The sequence below is a fragment of the Dromiciops gliroides genome, chromosome 2 (assembly GCF_019393635.1).
Source record: "Dromiciops gliroides isolate mDroGli1 chromosome 2, mDroGli1.pri, whole genome shotgun sequence".
NCBI classification, from domain to species: domain Eukaryota; kingdom Metazoa; phylum Chordata; class Mammalia; order Microbiotheria; family Microbiotheriidae; genus Dromiciops; species Dromiciops gliroides.
This window is the reverse complement of record NC_057862.1, coordinates 272,239,681-272,258,304: the sequence shown is the minus strand read 5'-3', so window position 1 is coordinate 272,258,304 and position 18,624 is coordinate 272,239,681. Positions and strand designations below refer to the sequence as shown.

Below are 18,624 nucleotides of genomic sequence, written 5' to 3'. Positions count from 1 at the left end.
GGAGGGAGGAAGAAAATTTGGAACACAAAGTTTTTAAAAATCAACGTGATGGTAGCAAGGAATTGGAAGTTGAGGGGGTGCCCATCAATTGGGGAATGGCTGGACAAGTTGTGGTATATGAATACAATGGAATACTATTGTGCTGTAAGAAATGATGAGCAGGAAGAGTTCAGAGAAACCTGGAGGGTCTTACGTGAGCTGATGATGAGTGAGATGAGCAGAACCAGAAGAACATTGTACACAGTATCATCAACATTGAGTGTTGACCTACTGTGATGGACTATATTCTTCTCACCAATGCAATGGTACAGAAGAGTTCCAGGGAACTCATGATAGAAGAGGATCTCCAAATCCAAGAAAAAAAAAGAAAGAAAGAACTGTGGAGTATAGATGCTGATTGAACCATATTATTTCTTTTGTTTTGGGTGCTGTTGTTTTTTTTTTCTATTTTGAGGTTTTGCATCACTGCTCTGATTCTTTCTCTTGTAACAGGATTAATGCAGAAATAGGATTAATGTTATTATGTGTATATATATGTGTGTGTATATATATATCTATATGTATATGTATAGATATATATAGATATAACCTATATCAGATTACCTGCTGTCTAGGGGAGGGGGGGAGGGAGGGGAGGGAGGGAGGGAGAAAAATCTGAAATTGTAAAGCGTGTATAAACAAAAGTTGAGAACTATCTTTACATGTAACGGAAAAAATAAAATATCTCAAAAAAAAATAAAAAAATAAAAAAATTAAACAAACAAACAAAAAAATAATAAAAATAAAAATAAAAATAAATCAACGTGAAAAAATTTGTTTTTTTTTCTTTACATGTAACTTGGGGGAAATTCTAAATAAATTAACAACAACAAAAGATGAAAGATGGGGACAATAGGAAGACTATTAGAATGTTTAATATGATTGTAATGTATAACCTTTATCAAATTGCTTATTGGGTTCTGGAAGGAGAAGTATAGGGAGGGTGAGAGAAAAATTTGTAATTCAAAAAATATCTTTACATGTAACTGAGAAAAATTAAAATAAATAAATAAAATTTCAAAATTAAAAAAAGAAAGAAAAAAAAAAAGTAGAGTGTTCCCAGGAGCAGTTAGGTGGTGCAGTGGATAAAGCTGTGGCCCTGGATTCAGGAGGACCTGAGTTCAAATCCAGCCTCAAACACTTGACACTAGCTGTTTGACCCTGAGCAAGTCACTTAACCCTCACTGCCCCACCAAAAAAAAAGAAAAAAAGAAAAAAAAAAGAAAGTAGAATGTTCCCTCTCTTTGGAAGTGTTTTACACTTGTTGGATATGATGTAGAAGAAATTTCTTTTCAAGTATGGATTGGACTAGATGGATAACTGAGGTCTTCCAATTCCAAAATAGTGATTCTCTAATTCTGAGGCCTAATTGATTATCCATACCAGTGAAAACAAATGGATGGAAAGCATGTAATATCCAAACTACAACATAGTAGAGTAAGTCCATTGAATTGCTACTTAAGTTCATATATTTAGGATAGACCCTATCTGGGCCCAGAACTTGCATTTGAGAAAATACAGAGCACTTTTAATGATCCCAAGTTGCTTCCTAAAACAAAACCCCATCTTTTAAAAAAAAAAACCTATGTTCTTCTAATTTTTCTGTATAGCTGCAAATCATGTAACATCACAATAAGTGAAGAATCTAATTTGCATGTGGCCCAAAGGGAAATGGAAACACACGCGATTAGAATAAGTAGGCTGACATACATTTCTGATGATGGCCTATGAACAAGAAATGAATACAGGACATTACACAGGAAATGTATAATTGAAAAAGGAGGTGAGGGGTAGCTAGGTGACATGGTAGATAAAGCACCAGCCCCAGATTCAGGAAGACCTGAGTTCAAATCTGGCCTCAGACACTTGACACTTACTAGCTATGTGACCCTGGGCAAGTCACTTAACCCTCATTACCCCACAACAAAAAAAAAAAAAAAGGAAAAAAAAGACAGATAATCCATGGGCACTAAAAATATGACCCATATAATAATAATAATAATAAAAACTTAAGAGGAAGACTTTCAGCACATTGCATAGATACTCTATGGAGGATCTTTAGGAGGACATGCAAATTACATAGACTAAGAAGGCATGAATGAGTTAAATGGAGCATTACAAAAAGTTATCAAAAGCTGTTCTTACTTCTTCTCCTGAGAGTTGAAGAGATGTTTTTTCATCTGTTTTTTCCCCCTTAACTAAAGTTGTTGATGTTTCTGGAGAAATAATTTCATTTTTGTCTTTAACTTTTGAAGTAGGAACTCCATAAAGTATTCTGTAATGGATATTCAGAAATTTAGCTAGTTTTAAAAATAATTGTTAATCTGACAATATGAATAAAATGCATTACTATTTCAAATTTATGCAAAATTAAATGCAGTCATACTCTTGAATGGAATGAAGATACATTTTAAGTTATATTTGAATATCATTATAGAATACATCAAATTAAAGAGGCCTGGAGGTATAGAGGTAACACTATCTACTAAATACCTCAAACTAAACAATAAAGTCACCCAAATCAATTAAGCAGTATAAACAATAATATACTATTCACTCAGGGGAAAAATGATGTAGAGAATGTATATTGCCCAGATTATGACAGTGGGCAATCCATTGAGTTAGAACACATTTGAAAGAATCAGATGAAAAATGAACCATGCTCATATTAAATAAAAGAAAAAAGATTAGGATGCATTTGGGAGACAAAGTGTTTTTGGTGATCCCAAAGTGTTTACTGCCAGAAAAGCCCATCTTAACATGCGATATTTTCCTAGTTATGGCAGTGACTCATATAATGAATGAAAAAAAAACATTAAGCATTTATCAAGACACTGTTATTATGACTGCATGCATATAACATATTAAATTGCTTCTCAATGAGGGGTGAGAGGAGAAAGGGAGAGAGAGAATTTGGAACTCCAAATTTTAAAAAAACAAATGCTACAAATTTTTTGCATATAATTGGAAAAAAGTAAAATATTTGAAAAAAACACACTATGGGGCAGCTATGTGGCACAGTGGATAAAGCACTGGCCCTGGATTCAGGAGGACCCGAGTTTAAATCCAGCCTCAGACACTTGACACTTACTAGCTGTGTGACCCTGGGCAAGTCACTTAATTACCACTGCCCTGCAAACAAAACAAAACAAGACAAAAACAAAAACAAAAAACATACTATGCTAATCAGTGGCAGACACAAAGAGAAAAAAAGACAGTCCCTTCCTCTAGACTCTAGAGGAAACCATGCTCTAATAAGGACAATGACACACATAGAGGGTTGCAGTTGCAAGGTCCAAGGCTCCTTTTAAAATTTAATTTCCATTAACAAAACCTATGTTTTTATGATGTTGAAGCATTCTACAATGACAAGGATTTTGGGGGTCAGTCCTTCTCTGCCGCCCCCCCCAGGTCTTTAGTAGCTATGGCTGCTGAGGAAGTGGGAGCTGTCAGTTGTCATCTTATATCTCTACCGGGGTTGCTTCCCTGGATGATGACTGCATAGGCTAGTCTTGAAACAGGCCCAGTGGTCTAGGGAGCACTGTTGCTCCTAATGTCTTGGGTTTACTTTCTCATCAGTGGTACTTGGTTAGCCATCGGTGTTGGTGGTGGCCAAGAATGGTGGGTACCTTCTCCAAAGGGTTTGCTCCTCCGGATGATGGTTCTAGGCAGCTGGGCCAGTGGCTTAGGGGGGATTGCTGCTGTTTCATGGAGCATTTATGACCTTCTCCCCTCCTAGAGAGGCAGAATCTCCACCTCCCAAATATTTAAGGAGGTTGTTACCATTGAATGACTGAATCAAAACCTAGTGACCTTAGCCAAAAGATATATGGTGGCTAAAAGTGTATATATGTATATATGTATATATGGTGGCAGGCTGAGGCACATTGCCAAAAATGGCATGTGCAAAAAGTGGCATAAAAACATCAGGAAAGACCAGACCAGAAAACCCAATGTGGCGATTGTGTAATAAGGGTGAAGGATAGCAGTTGGACAGACCAAAAATTGAATGTTGTTTTTGTTAGTATTGTTGTTTTGGTCAAACCTTTTAACTTTTTTAGGTTAAAGTACTCCTGGTCTGAAAATTACTTCTGCTGATGCAGATCAGCAGCTCATCACCCAACAAGCATTTATTTAGGGTAATGCCTGAATTGTGCCAAGTTTTGTGAGCTAAGAACAGGAAGGGGAAGGAGCATGGTGACCTTGGAGCACAGGACGTTGCTGAGAGAGAAAAGCCATTGGTAGAATATTACAATGTAGAAGCTTTAATTAATCAGAGGGCAGCAAAAGGACATTACATGCCTGGACAGGGGTGGTATCAGACATCAACTGCAAACCATCTAGACTGCCCAGAGCTAGCTCTACTGCTTCTTCTTCTTCGATAGATTAAAAAAACACCAAAAGACCAAAGCTAAAGGGGCCTGATGGAATTTCTCAGCCAATGTGGAATCTAATTTTGAGAAAGAGACCCACCCTCCATCCTACCTAAGGACCCAAGTAACTAAGTTCCCTCATCCTACTATATGAGCCTTACACATACAAAGGCATTGCTTCTCCATGGGACCAAAAGCTTACCCCCAAGAAACTTCTGCCTGATCACAAATGAAAAAAATCCTCTTCACTCTCCTCCAGTCAACTTGTCCACTTGCCTGTGCTTACCTATTCAAGCATATTTTAGGCAATGTGTTTAGCTTAAAAGGAATATAGCTTGGAATTATAGTGCCAGAAATGATTTTAAAAGGTCATATTGCCTCAAAGTGGAGATTTGATAATATATACATGATGGAGGTATTCAGTGGGTGTGTAGAAGTCAGCTGTTTTTTGTTTTTTGTTTTTAAATGTAATTTTTTTAGCTTAACATTAACTCAATTATCACATGCTAACAGTGACATCTGGTGGCACTATATTGTTTTACTCTTTTAAAACACTTCCAGAGCTCAAATATTTGTTTTCCCTTTAATTTACATTCAATTTTAACTGTATTCTTTATTAAATATTCTCCCCAAAACGTTAATAAATAATGTGAATTCTGGTGTTTAAAACTACTGTGAATCAGGAAACAGAAATATCAGTTTTATGTAGATCATCTTCATCTCCTTTTAAAAGTCCATTGAGCTACCTTATCTCTGAATTCATTTTGTTGTTGTTTTCAAAGTTTTAGCTTATCATCATTCCTATTCCCATAGACAAATCACTAGAAATGCAAACAGATCCCTAGGAAGTTAGGTGGGTATGGTGGACAGAGACCTCAGACACTTACAAGCTGTGTGACCCTGGGCAAGTCATTTAATCCTCATTGCCCTGCCAAAAAAAAAATAGGGATGATAATAACACTTATTCCCAGGGTTGTAGTGTAGATCAAACAAAAGAATATGTGCTTAGCATAGTGCTTGGCACATAGTAGGTGCTTAATAAATGCTCAGTCCTATGCTCTTTTCCTATAGGCAAAATTAGAAAATTATCCACTACAACTGGAATGCAGGTCAATAGATACTGATCTTTCTATGAGGTGCCCAGACTTTGATGATATGCCTTATACAAGACCATATCTTCTTCCCCAGTTTTCTACATAGTCATCTATAGCTCACGGTAATAATGGTGAAGAATAGGGAGTCTGATCTTCATGAACCCTATAGATGAAATAAAATTTGGAGCAAAAAATGAGCCTCTTTGAGATGCTAGACCCACTCAATCTGACTTCCAAAGAAGATTGACTTATATTGACAGTATTTTTAAACATAGTACATTAGAATATGAGAAATTCATACCTGTTTTTTTCTTTTTCATTCCTAATATAATAATCCACAGAGTCTCTTTTATCACTTCTAAGAAAAGCATCATGGCCCCTTTTGTCTATAGTGTGATATATTCTAGAAGCTAGTCGTAAATCAGTAGGCAACACAAATTCTGGGGCAGCGGTACATAGCTTATGAAGGGTGTGAGTAGACTGCTGATGTGGAATCCTAAAAAAGAAAAAGAAAATATGTCAGTCTATTTTGACATTTTACCATATACAAAAATAAAATACTTATATTACTAATATAGTTTGCAGTGAAAAGGGATTCAGAAATGAAGGAGATCAGATTTTAAATGTCAGTAAAAATACTGAATATACATAATATCACAGCGAGGAGGGCTTATTCCACTAAAGCAAAGTTGAGTGCTATGTGGAAGTTAATTCAAGGCAATCTAAAAAGTAAAACAATCTAAATGTATAGCTTTTGGTTAAAACACCCTGATTATTCTTTTTAGATCGTTCCCAAGGGATCAGAAAGTTAGATAACTTTCTTTTTCAATGATTTTGTAGACATCATCTAAAAGGCTATTTGTTGCTTTTTTTAAGCAATGAAAATTATACAAAATTGCTGAGTTTAAATTATGTTTTAAACAGGGTGATACATTTTATACATGCAAATAAGATCATTATAACCAATATTTTTATAGTGTAAGAAAAGGGAATTTTGAACTAAGTGTATTTCCATTTATACTTTTTCCCTATATTTTATACTGTAGTTAACTGTTTTTCAAAGTGCTATAAGATGGGCCAATGGCATCATTTAATAGTTATACAATATGGAAGCACCATGGTGTAGTGGCAACTCCTCTGACATAGAGTCAAGGAGATCTGGGTTGCAAATCTATCTCTGACACCTACTAGCTAGGCCTCCCATTCCTAATCTTTAAAAATAGGAATAACACTTAAAGTACCAGCTTCGAATTGTTGTGAGAAGAGAGATAATGAATTCGAAACAACCTGAAAACTTTAAAAAATATATAATTGTCAGCTATGATTATGTGCATATATTGGAAGAGACCATCTAAAAAGGCATCTTGATCTACCAAATGAAATGCTTTTTAAAAAATAACCAACAAACAATGAGTACAACAAGATCTTTCACTCACTACAACTTTTAGTCAAATGTCTGATGATAAAGATGTAGTCATCTGTGTTGCTTGCCAACCCTGTCTATTTTTTACTAATGCTATAATAAAGGATGCTCTCTGTGTGTAAATTTAATGTCATATAATTTTCCTACAGAATGGAAAAAGAGCCTATAGGTCAACAGTTTCTGATGCTATCCCAGTCATCTTTTTCAGTCCAAGGTCAATAAAGTCCACAACTTTTGTCATGACTATTGTATCTTCCCCTACTTCCTATACTTTGTGAATTTATCCCTTAAGATTCTCAGAAAATTATGTCACTTCCAACCGGGAACCCTTCTATACATACTCAGCCCAATGCAGGTACTTTTTCCATCCTGATTCCCTTGAATACACTTCTACCATTTGAAAATACATGCAGAATTATGATAGTTTCCAAGTATGGTGCCTCCACTATTCTTGATGATAATATTTTTTTTCTTCTGTTCATCCTATTTTCATCCTTAGATGCCCTCGGGATGAGTCTTAGTTGTGTCTTTCACTAAAATTTCTTTAAACTTGTTTTTCTCTTTTATTGTTCCTGTTTTATGAGGCAATACTGCTCAAAGACTTTGATAATCTATAATATTTTACAGTAAAGATTTTTTTTTAAATTCTAAACCAGTGTTGGCCTGGGTAACTATCTTTCCATTTAAACAAGTAAATCAATGGTTTGCTAAGAAACTTTTTACATTTCTTTGATCTCTTCATTATGGTGATTTATTTTCATCTGTTAAATTCCTGTATATCATTATAGCTTGTGTTTATATCCTTTTTTCTGTGCATATAAATTTTTTCATTATCAATAACAACAAAATAGGTGAGGATAGGGTTATTTCAAATGTAAGCCTATCTTTTTCTTACTTCTAACTTCATAAAAATTTGTATTTTTCTTTTTATGAATTAGCGATTTGCCTACACAAAGACAGTTGATGACTCAGTAATTATTCTCATATTACTAATGAGACATTTTTAGGTATCTAGGTCAACAGAGTATTTGACCTTGGATCAGGAAAATGAGGTTGAATCTTAACTGCTATAAAACACAGCCCTAACTTCAAAAGTGTCATTATTATAATCTCCTTTCTATCAAAATATAATCAATTTCACTTTTGTTCATTATCCCCCAATTCTTCTTCAATATTTTGGCCACTGTTTCATTCATTCACCTCATCATTAGTCCTATAGAATCATGGTTATTACATTGGTCATTACATTGATCAGAGTTCATTAGTCTGATTTCAAAGTTGTAATCTTTACAATGTTGGTGTTCTTATATTAGCCATTCCACTATTTCTTCTCATTTTGATCTGTATCAGTTTATACAAGTGCTCCTGGGATTCTCTGAAACCATATCTTTTATCATTTCTTATAGCTCAATATTGCATCCAATTCATATATAGTATTTTGTTCAGCCATTTCTCAATTATGGGGCAACCCATTAGTTTCCAGAACTTTGCTACTACCACAAAAAGTTAAGTATCTTTTGTACATTTAGATCTTGTCTCTATTTCTTTGATCTCTTTGGAATATAGGTCTGGTAACTGTATGGCTGGATCAAAGAGTTTGAGCCCTTTTGTGTCTTTTGGAGGATACTTCAAATTGTTTTCCAGAATTGTTGGACCAATTAACAGCCTTACCAACAGTGGATTAATGTGTTACTTTTTTCTATAGTCTTTCCAATATATTTTCATTTTCCCTTTTTGTCATCTTTGCTAATCTGATGACATGAGGTAGAATACTAGAGTTGCTTTAATTTTCATTTCCCTAATTGTCAGTGATTCATGTTTTTTTTAAAAAAAACACATTTTTATTTATAGTTTTGAGTTCCAAATTTTATCCCTCCTTCCCTCCTTCTCCTTTCCCCTCCCTGAGGTGGTAAGCAATCAGATATGGGTTATGCATGTGCAGTTATATAAAACATTACCATATTATTCATTTTGTACAAGAAAATTTCAAAAAAATTAAAAATGAAAGAAAGTTTAAAATATGCTTTAGTTTGTGTTCAATCAATATCAGTTCTTTCTTTGAAGGTGGATAGTATGCTTCATCAATTTTCCTTTGGGATTGTCTTGGATCATTGTATTGTTGAGAATAGTTAAGTCATTCATAGTTCCTCATCAAACAATATTGCTGTATCTGTGCACAATGTTCTTTTGATTCTACTCACTTCACTATACATCAGTTCATACAAGGCTTTCCAGGCTTTTCTGAAATCATCCTGCTTGTCATTTCTTAGAGCACAATAATATTCCATCACCATAATATACCACAGTTTGTTTAACCATAACCCAATTGATGGGCATTCCTTTGATTTACAATTCTCAGCTACAACAAAATGTGCTGCTATATTTTTGTACACACAGGTCTTTTTCTCCTTTTGTGGATATCTTTGGAATATAAACCTAGCAGTGGTATTGCTGGATCAAAGGGTATGCACAGTTCTATAGCCCTTTGGGCATAGTCCAAACATAGTTCCAGAATAGTTGGATCGGGGGCAGCTAGGTAGTGCAGTGGATAAAGCATCAGCACTGGATTTAGGAGGACCTGAGTTCAAATCCAGCTTCAGACACTTGACACTTAATAGCTGTGTGACCTTGGGCAAGTCACTTAACCCCCATTGCCCTGCAATAAAATAAAATAAAATCCAGAATAGTTGGATCAGTTCACAATTCCACCAACAGTGGATTAGCATCCCAGCTTTCCCATATCCCCTCCAACATCCAATATTTCCTTTTTTGTTATATTTGCCACTCTGATAGGTGTGTCAAAGTTGTTTTAATTTGCATTTCTCTGATCAATAGTGATCTAGAGCATTTTTTCATATGATTATAGATAGCTTTAATTTCTTTGTCTGGAAACCACCTGTTCATATCCTTTGACCATTTATCAATTGAGGAATAACTTGTATTTTTATAAATTTGACTCAGTTCTCTATATAATTGAGAAATGAGGCCTTTATCAGAGATATTTATTTAAAAAATGCTTTCCCAGTTTTCTGCTTCCCTTGTAATCTTGGTTATATTAGTTTTGTTTGTGCAAACGCTCTTTAATTTTATATAATTAAAATGATCTATTTTACATTTTGTTTTACTCTCTATATCTTCTTTGCTCCTAAATTCTTCCTCTTCTCATAGATCTGACAGATAAATGATTCCATGCTCTCTGAATTTGTTTAAGGTATCATCCTTTATGTGTAAATCATGTACCCATTTTGAGATATACCCAAATCATGTACCCATGGTGTGAGATGTTGGTCCATAACCAATTTCTGTCATACTGTTTTCTAGTTTTCCTAGCAGTTTTTGTCAAATAATGAGTTTTTGTTCCAAAAGCTTGGATCTTTGGGTTTATCATATACGAGATTACTTATAGTCATTTACTATAGTGTAATTTGTACCAGTTCTATTCTGCTGATCCACTTCTCTGTTTCTTAGCCAGTACCAGATTATTTTGATAATTAATTGTTAATGATTTGAAATATTTTTCACATGGTTGTTGATAGCTAGGATTTCTTCCTCTAAAGCCTGCCTATTCATATACTTTGCTTATATATTGGAATCAGTTCCTCAAACATCTTGGAAATGAGATATTTTTCAAAGAAGACTGTTTCAGAGATATAATGCCAGTAAATTGTTTCCCCTCTATATTTAGCTTTTTTGGTTTTGTCTGTGAAAAAACTTTTTAATTTTGTCATTATAATTTTTCCTATTTATCCTTTGAGATTCTTTCTGTCCACTTTTTAGTCATCAACTCTTTCTCTATCCTCAGTCCTAAAAGGTAATGTTTTTCTTGTTCTTTTAATTTGTTAATTATTTTACTTTTTACATCTACATTCATTTGAATCTTGTACTGGCCATCTTACTACACCTGCCATGCATGTCTTCCTTTACCTCAGCTTCATAAAGTCCCTCTCTTCCTTTAATATGCAGCTCAAGCACCATTTTCTGTATGAAACCTTTCCTGATTCTCCCAGTTTTTAGTGCTCTGACACCTACCTTGTATTTAACTATTTTGTATAGCTTTATATTTATGTTGTATATGTTTTTATGTACTTGTAAGCTCTTTGTATAGTAGTAGAAATTGTTTTTCTCTTTTGTATTTGTATCTCTAAGTGAGATTAAAAAGAACAAAACTGAACCAATATGCCAAGCCAAGAGTTCAAGATGCCCTGGATTGTCAGCCAGGGGTCTTTAGTATTCAGTGAGTTTGTTAATAAGTATTTATTAAGTACTTGACATGGGCCAAGCACCTACTAAACACTGGGAATACAAATATAAGGAGAAATAAAGACAGGCTCTGGCTTCAGGAGGGAAGACAAAACACAAGAAGAAACCCCAAAGGGTAAGGAATAGGGAACAAAGATACCAAGGGAGAAGAGTATGGTAGAATAAATCTAAAGGCTTGGAGAGGCTATGGCTACCCTGAGCACCTTCTTTAAATGTAAGTTCTAGGCAGAACCATCCAAACAGAGGGAGGGTCCACATGGGTGGAAAGTACTTCCAATGCATGAATTTAAGAGTTGGAGTGATTCTTCAGAATAAAGAGCTGGGCCAAGGTAGAAGTGATTTTCAGAGCAGCTTGGAGTGGATACTACCACATTAATATGAAAGATGAAAGCAAAAGATGACTATTTTATCTGTCCAGCTGGATCTTAACCCAAGGTATCATAGGGATACTTGTCACTTTCTAGAGATTGAGGAAGAAAGTAGTTGTAAATATGAACACCTTGAGGATATCATTCCAAAAGGAAAAACAAGCAGAAAAACTGATGAAAATGTTGAATTGGCTAGAGGAAAGTGCCTAAAATTCTCTATGGATAAATACCAGGGTTTTTTAGAGCCTCTGTCAAGTATGTGGATCATTGTATCTCAACAAGGTTGAGCACCAGAAAAAAATAAAAGCACTTAATTTGGCAACACTAAAAGGACCTTAGAGATCTAAGTTCTTTTCTAGTATTTGGCAATAATTATTAAAAATTTATTTTAAAAACTATGCAATTCAGTTCTTTTGTGGTGGCTAAGAATTGGAAATCAAAGGGATGCCCATCAATTGTTGAATGTTTAAATAAGCTGTGGTATATGATGGTGATGGAATATTATTGTGCTATAAGGAATTACAAGGATAATTTCAGAAAAAAACCTGGAAAGGCTTACATTAACTGATGCATAGTGAAGTAAATAAAAACCAGAACACTGTACACAGTAACAGCAATATTGTATGGTAAAGAACTATGAATGACTTAGCTATTCTCAGCAGTAGAATTGTCTTAAACCCAATGCAGATATTTGTATATATCCGTTTTGGAGGATTTGCTCAGCTATAGAACAGAAGGAAACAAGCATTTGTGAAGCATATACTATGTGTGAAGCACTGTTAAGTGCTATATGAATATATCATTTGATCCTCACAACAACCTTGTGAGGTAGATGCTATTACTAAACCCATTTTGCAGTAAGCATTATCATGTATAGGGTCACTTAGATGCCAATTCCTTTCATAAACTTTGGAATTGTTTTACCATGAGGCCAACTGAAGTTAAGTGACTTGCCCAGGGTCAAATAGCTAGTAACTGTCTAAGGCCATATTTGAACTCAAGTCTTCCAGACTCCAGACCCAGCACTTTATCCACTATTCTACCTAGCTGCCTCTACAAAAATATTCGACAATAAGATAGCTTGAGTAGATGCAGCTCCTCACCTCAACTCACATTGCCTTCATGAGAAAAATTTCTGGTTAGCAAGAAAGGATTTTGTGAATCCATTATTCTTGGGACATCTCTCAGGTCTGAAAGCCACCACTCCACATGGATGACCCTCTTTTATACCCTTGTATCACTGGGAAGTCATGTCAATACCTAAGTTTTAATCACCTGAAACAATCAAATCTCAAGGATAGTTTCAATGCCTTTAACTACCCTAACATGTTTAGCATGGGCTGTTAGAAGATAATATTCCAACTCTCATTCTCCAGACTCAGAGCTTAGCAGAATTCCTTCTCTTTCATTCCTCATATTGAAAGAGTTAATTGAATTTCTCTGTATTTTTTCACAATATCTTTCAGATTCATGCCTTCTTATCCATTTCAATAGGCTATTATTGTTGTTTGTCCTTCATTTTTGAAAAGGACCAGTGACATCAGAGTGATGATTCACACTCACATGAATTGGATATAAGTAAGGAAGAGTTGAATAACATTGACAGTCTCACTTTCTCTTCCTGAGTCACTGAAGTCCAGTGGCAGGACAAAAGTCAAGAAAACTCTCAATGGTCCGAGATGCAGTGGATAACCTTGGCATCATTGATTCCCGACCTAGCTCTAAGCCCTCCACAGCCATTGGAACAAATTGTTCTCATCCACCCATTCTGCTAGCAAAAGTCTTCCTTTGGTTAAAGAAAAAGTGGAAGCAGTTATCTGGAATACTAATAAAAAAGAAAGACATTTCTCCAGATCTCATCCTTTTCCTGCATGGGGAGAACTGAATTAATTTGAAAATGAAAATAGTACCGCACATCAATAAACTCTACAAATATTTTTGGCATGCTCCAAGAAAAGCTATATGTTTTTACAACACAATCTCTTTACATAGACTATTTATCATTCCTTGAAAAACTAAGACAAACACACACACACATACACACAAAACAGTTCTGTGTGTGGTCACACTACTTAATTCACTAAGTGCAGGTGTGTGGTTTTATTTTTTTATCATGAAGTTTCTGCACCATTGATAATCTGACAGTAACTATTTATTGAAGGAAAAATACTCTTTGTCTACTGTCACTATTTGTTTTAATATATAATCTTGTTAACTAAATGAACCTAAAGCAATGTAGATAAGCATTGGCATGTATGGGGTCACTTAGATGCCAATTTGTTTCATAAACTTTGGAATTCTTTTACCATGAATACACTCTCGGCTAGTTAATTGTGAGCAATATCCGTTTACAAACTTTAGGTCTGCCATAAAAAGGCTCTCTTCCAGATCCAGTACACCTTTCAGGGCCCTCAGCAACAACAAAAGCTAATAATTAAAGCTTCTTTAAGCCCTCATAAAGAGTGAAATGAAGAAGAATCTAAGATAAACATTGTCATAAAAAGCACATTGACAAAACCAAGTAAATCAGAGTTTCCACAAAATGACTGGCAGAAGACAAAGCCTACACATGTAAATATATACTTATTACATTATTATTATATTAAGTCTTTAGCTTACGATATACTGAAATGACATTTTGAGACACAAAGGCCTCAACAATACAAAATTACCAAACATTGCAGCAGAGCCAACTTCTTTTTTCTACCATAGTAACAACCAAGTTTCTAAAAAAACAAAGCAAAATCACATCACAATGGCTGATTATATTGCTAATCTATGACTATTTCTTTAGTCTGTAAGATAGCCTCTGGGTACTTTTACCTTTGCAAAGTAAAATGTGTGGATAAAACAGAAGTAGGTCTAGGACATTAGAACGGAGCTAGTAGTGGGGCTGGAGAAGAACTGCCAGGTAAAGCCATCATTAGCCCTTTTCTACAAGAAATATTCTAAATGATCCTAGCATCCTTGTCAATTTAATGTGTATATAGTTTCTAAATGACTTGCTTTATTTTTCTATAAGAAGGCTCCTTATGCACCTCCATTTTCTATTTTTTAAAAGACTTTTCCTTAATAGAGAATTTAAAATTTAAGTTACTTTGAAGTTGTTTTGGGAGTCTGTGGGGCCTCAGCATGGAATCTTCTTATTTGACATTTTGGTTTGGCTCTTGGGGATGTTGTAGCTGTCTTTCCTGTTATTTGCAAGAATTCTAAATTCGAAACCTAAAAAAAAAAAAGGACTGCTATGAAAATGATTTTTAAAAGGAGAAAAACTGTGCATAATCAGTCTTCAATTTTATTTCCATTTTTATGCAAAACCTTTAGGGGGACTAAAATTTTCCTTTGTAGTGAATATTTAGCCAGACTCTTAGACTATCAAATCTTATGGAATCATGAATTTGAAATCATGAAAATCAGAAATGTTAAAGCTGAAAGAGACCTCAGAAATTATTATTCCAACCTCCTCATTGTACAGAGGAGGAAAGTAAGACCCAATGAGGGTCTCATTTTGAAATGACTTGCCAATGGTCATATAGAGTCACACTTTCGGTATACAGAGCATATGATTTTGGAGTCAGGACAGGAATTCAGGTCTCCTGTCTCTGTCTAGGGTTCTTTCTCATGAAACACATTAGACTATCATAACCATAGCTTTTACCAAGTAAAAGCATTAAACCATATTGATTCACATATTTTCACCCTGGAGAAGAACCATGGCATGGTGTATAGAACTGGTCTTTACATCAGGAAACTCTGGGTTCAAGTCCTGTCCCTTTCACCATCCATGAACCTGAATAAGTCAATGCCCCTGTCACCTCTAGAAAACTATAAGTTGCAATGTAGTTGCTAAATGCATAGATAAAGTTCCTCACTGAGATCTCCAACATGGATAAAATCACAGGTACAAAAAAAATCCATCCTTACCTATATTCCTTAAAAAATATTTTGAAGAGGAAAAACAAAAAACTTTAAAAACTCCTTTAAAATTTAAAATTATTCTGAAATCTCTGAAAAACTGGTAAAAGTATTTCTTTCAAATCTCAAAGCAGGATGTTTAGCACTTTAATGCAAATTTGGGTAACACAAATTTTTATGATTTATAGGGTTATTACTTACCAGGGGATAAAGTAAGTAATCTGTCTGTCTGATATGGCTTTCATTAGTAATGACATTGCCTTTTTTATAGTCATAGGTATGGTTAGGTACTAATGCAGATGAAGTCCATTTTGAAGAGGTTTTCCTGTTTCTCATCATTTTGGGGACCAGATTGTAGCAAAGGGGTAAGTGAATGATGTCTTTGCAGAAGTAACAATAACAACTCATGTTTATGCAGTACTTTTTAGATTTATAAAGCACTTTCCTTTCACAATAACTATGTGAAGCAGCCAGTCAACAAACATTTATTAAGCAGTTAGTTTCTGCCAAGTATTGTGCTAAATGCTAGGGATATAAAAAGAAAGGCAAAAACATGGTTTCCATCCTCAAGAAACTTACATTCTAATAGGGGAGACAACAAGCAAATAACTATATGTACCCAGTACAAGTGGAAAATAATTTTAGCAGAAAGGGTCTGAATGAGGGAGAGAAAGGAAAGGCCTCCTGCAGGTGAGATTTTAGCCTAGTCTTGAGGGAAATCAGAAAAAAATATCAGTCAGTATTAAGAAGAGAAACCATTCCAAGCATGAAGATAGTTGTACAAAAGCATATGCAGAGTAGGACCATAATAAAAGCTTACTGACTGACTGATTGAGTAGTGAGATGGAATATCTTGTGTGAGGAAGTGCAAGTAGACCAGTATAGTAGGATTCAAAGAATATGTGAAAGAGAGAATAAAGTATAAGAGTGGAAAGGTAGGAAGGGCCAGTTCATGGAGACCTTTAGATGCTAAAGAGGAGGTTATATTTGATCCTGAATATAATATGGAGTCCCTGAGGCTCAATGAGCCAGAGATCTGATGTGGTCAGATCTACACACTAGAAAAGTCACCTTGGCAGATGAGCTGGAGGTAAGATTGGAGTGAAGAGAGACCCAAGACAGGGAGAACAATTAGAAGACTATTGCAATGGGACAAAAGTGACAAGAGCTTTTAAAAGAGTGGTGGCTGAATGAGTAGAGAAAATGGGGTATGTATAACAGGTGTTATAAAGGGGGGGATGACAAAATCTGACAATAGATTGGCTATGTAGGTTGTATGAGGAATGAAGGATGATGCAGAGGTTCTAGAGGACAAGTGTCCCATGTAATAATAGAAATGGTGGGAAGAGGGGAAAACTGGAGAGGAAGTAGTGAGTTCTGTTTTGGACATGTTGAATTTGAGATGCATCCAGTTTAGAATGTCCAAAAGGCATATAGAGCTGATATATAAATCTGGGAATAGAGATCGTAATTGAATCCATGGGAGCTGATGAGCCAAGTTTGATAATATAGGAGGAGAAGAGGAAAGAGCCTTGGGGAATACATACATTTAGTGAGTGCGACCTGGATGAAAATCCAGCATAGGAAACTGAGGAGCAGTCTGACAGGTGGTATCATGAAAACCTAAAGAGGAGAAAGTATCTAGGAGATCAATGGTGTCAAAGGCTACAGAGATGTCACAAAGGAAGAGTATTGAGAAATAGCCATCAGATTTAGCAATTAAGGGATTATTCAGAATTTCAGTTGATGATGAAATCAGAAGCCAAACTGCATGGGGTTTGTAAGGAATGAGAGGATAGGAAATGAAGGCACCTAATATATTAAATGGCTTTCTCTAGTAGTTTAGCCAAGAAGGAGAGGGGAGATATAAGATAAGTTAGCAAAGATGATAGATCAAGTGAGAGTTTTTTTAAGGATGGAGGAGACATGGACTAGATAGGAAAGATTAGAGAAAAATTGGGAATCATAATGGGGGTAATCTTCTGGAGAAAGCAAAAGAAGATAGGATCTAAGTGCAAATCCAAGGTGGGCCTTGGCAAGGAGGATGGCCATCTCTTCAAGTAAGATGGAGTAAAAGAGGAAATAGAGGAAGAAGATTCTGAGTGATGTAAGAAGAGGTTGGAAGAAGAGTGAGCTTTTGAGGAGTGGCCTCAATTTTTTTTTCAGATAAGTTATAAATTAAAGTCCTCAACTAAGGGAGGGTTTGCTGGGAAAAGTTTGAGGAAGGATGAAAAGGTTTTGAATAGTCAATGTGGTGAAGGAAATAGCTAAGCAATTTTTGGGTGGGGGGACAGAATGAAAGGATTAACTCGATGCCAAAAGTATCCAGTTTATGTAATATCAGTGTGCAATCAGCATGTTTCTGTGATTTCTCCTAACTTCATTCAGCAGTGAGTAAATAAGAATGAAGAAGGTGGAAGGGGGATATAATCCAAGGATGGGAAAGCACATATTATTATATTTTACAGGTGAAGAAACTAAGTCTCTCTAAGAGACAACTAATTTGCCCATGATGACACAGCTGGGTAATGTAAGAACAGGAATTTGGACCCAGGTTTCCTAAAGCTAATCCAACTGCTTTTTGCACTACACTGTTTTGACTTCAAAGAGTGGGGCCAGATTATAGATGACCCTGAAGGCTAATCAAAACAGACTTGATGAGGTCAGAAACGATGAAGTATAAAGGAGTACAGTTAGTAGAGTCTAATTCCAGCTTCATCACTGATTCAATTCAGCAAGCATTTTATGAGTAACTATTATGTCCAACTATGCTAGGGTCCAGGGTTATAAAGAGGAACCATTGCTGCCTTCAAAGTCCTTATGATCTAGTCAGTCAACTGGCATTTATTAAGTGCCTATTATGTGCCAGGCATTCTGCTCAGCTGAGGGGATACAAGGAAAGGCAAAAGCAAGTCCCTGCTTTCAAAAAGGTCATAGGCTAAGGGTGGGAAGCTCATAGGAGTTGGGAAGACAACTTGCAAACAGTTATGTGCTAACATATACAGGGCAAACCGGAGATCATCTCAGAGGGAAAGCACTAAGATTAAACAGGACTGGGGGATAAGTGGAAGGGGGAATTCAACATGTAACAGATAAAAGTAAATACAAGATAATTTGTTGAACATTAGCAACTAGAAGGATCCAGAAAGGCT

General features: G+C 35.4%; 1 protein-coding gene across 1 annotated transcript in view; it reads right to left on the bottom strand.

The window, feature by feature from the left end:
- TTC6 (tetratricopeptide repeat domain 6) overlaps positions 1–18,624 on the bottom strand; it is a 245,880-nt gene that overhangs the window by 179,017 nt on the left and 48,239 nt on the right. The window contains 3 exon segments of the mRNA XM_043980656.1: positions 2,185–2,314; positions 5,808–6,002; positions 14,655–14,779. Coding sequence (XP_043836591.1) covers positions 2,185–2,314; positions 5,808–6,002; positions 14,655–14,779 — 450 coding nt within the window.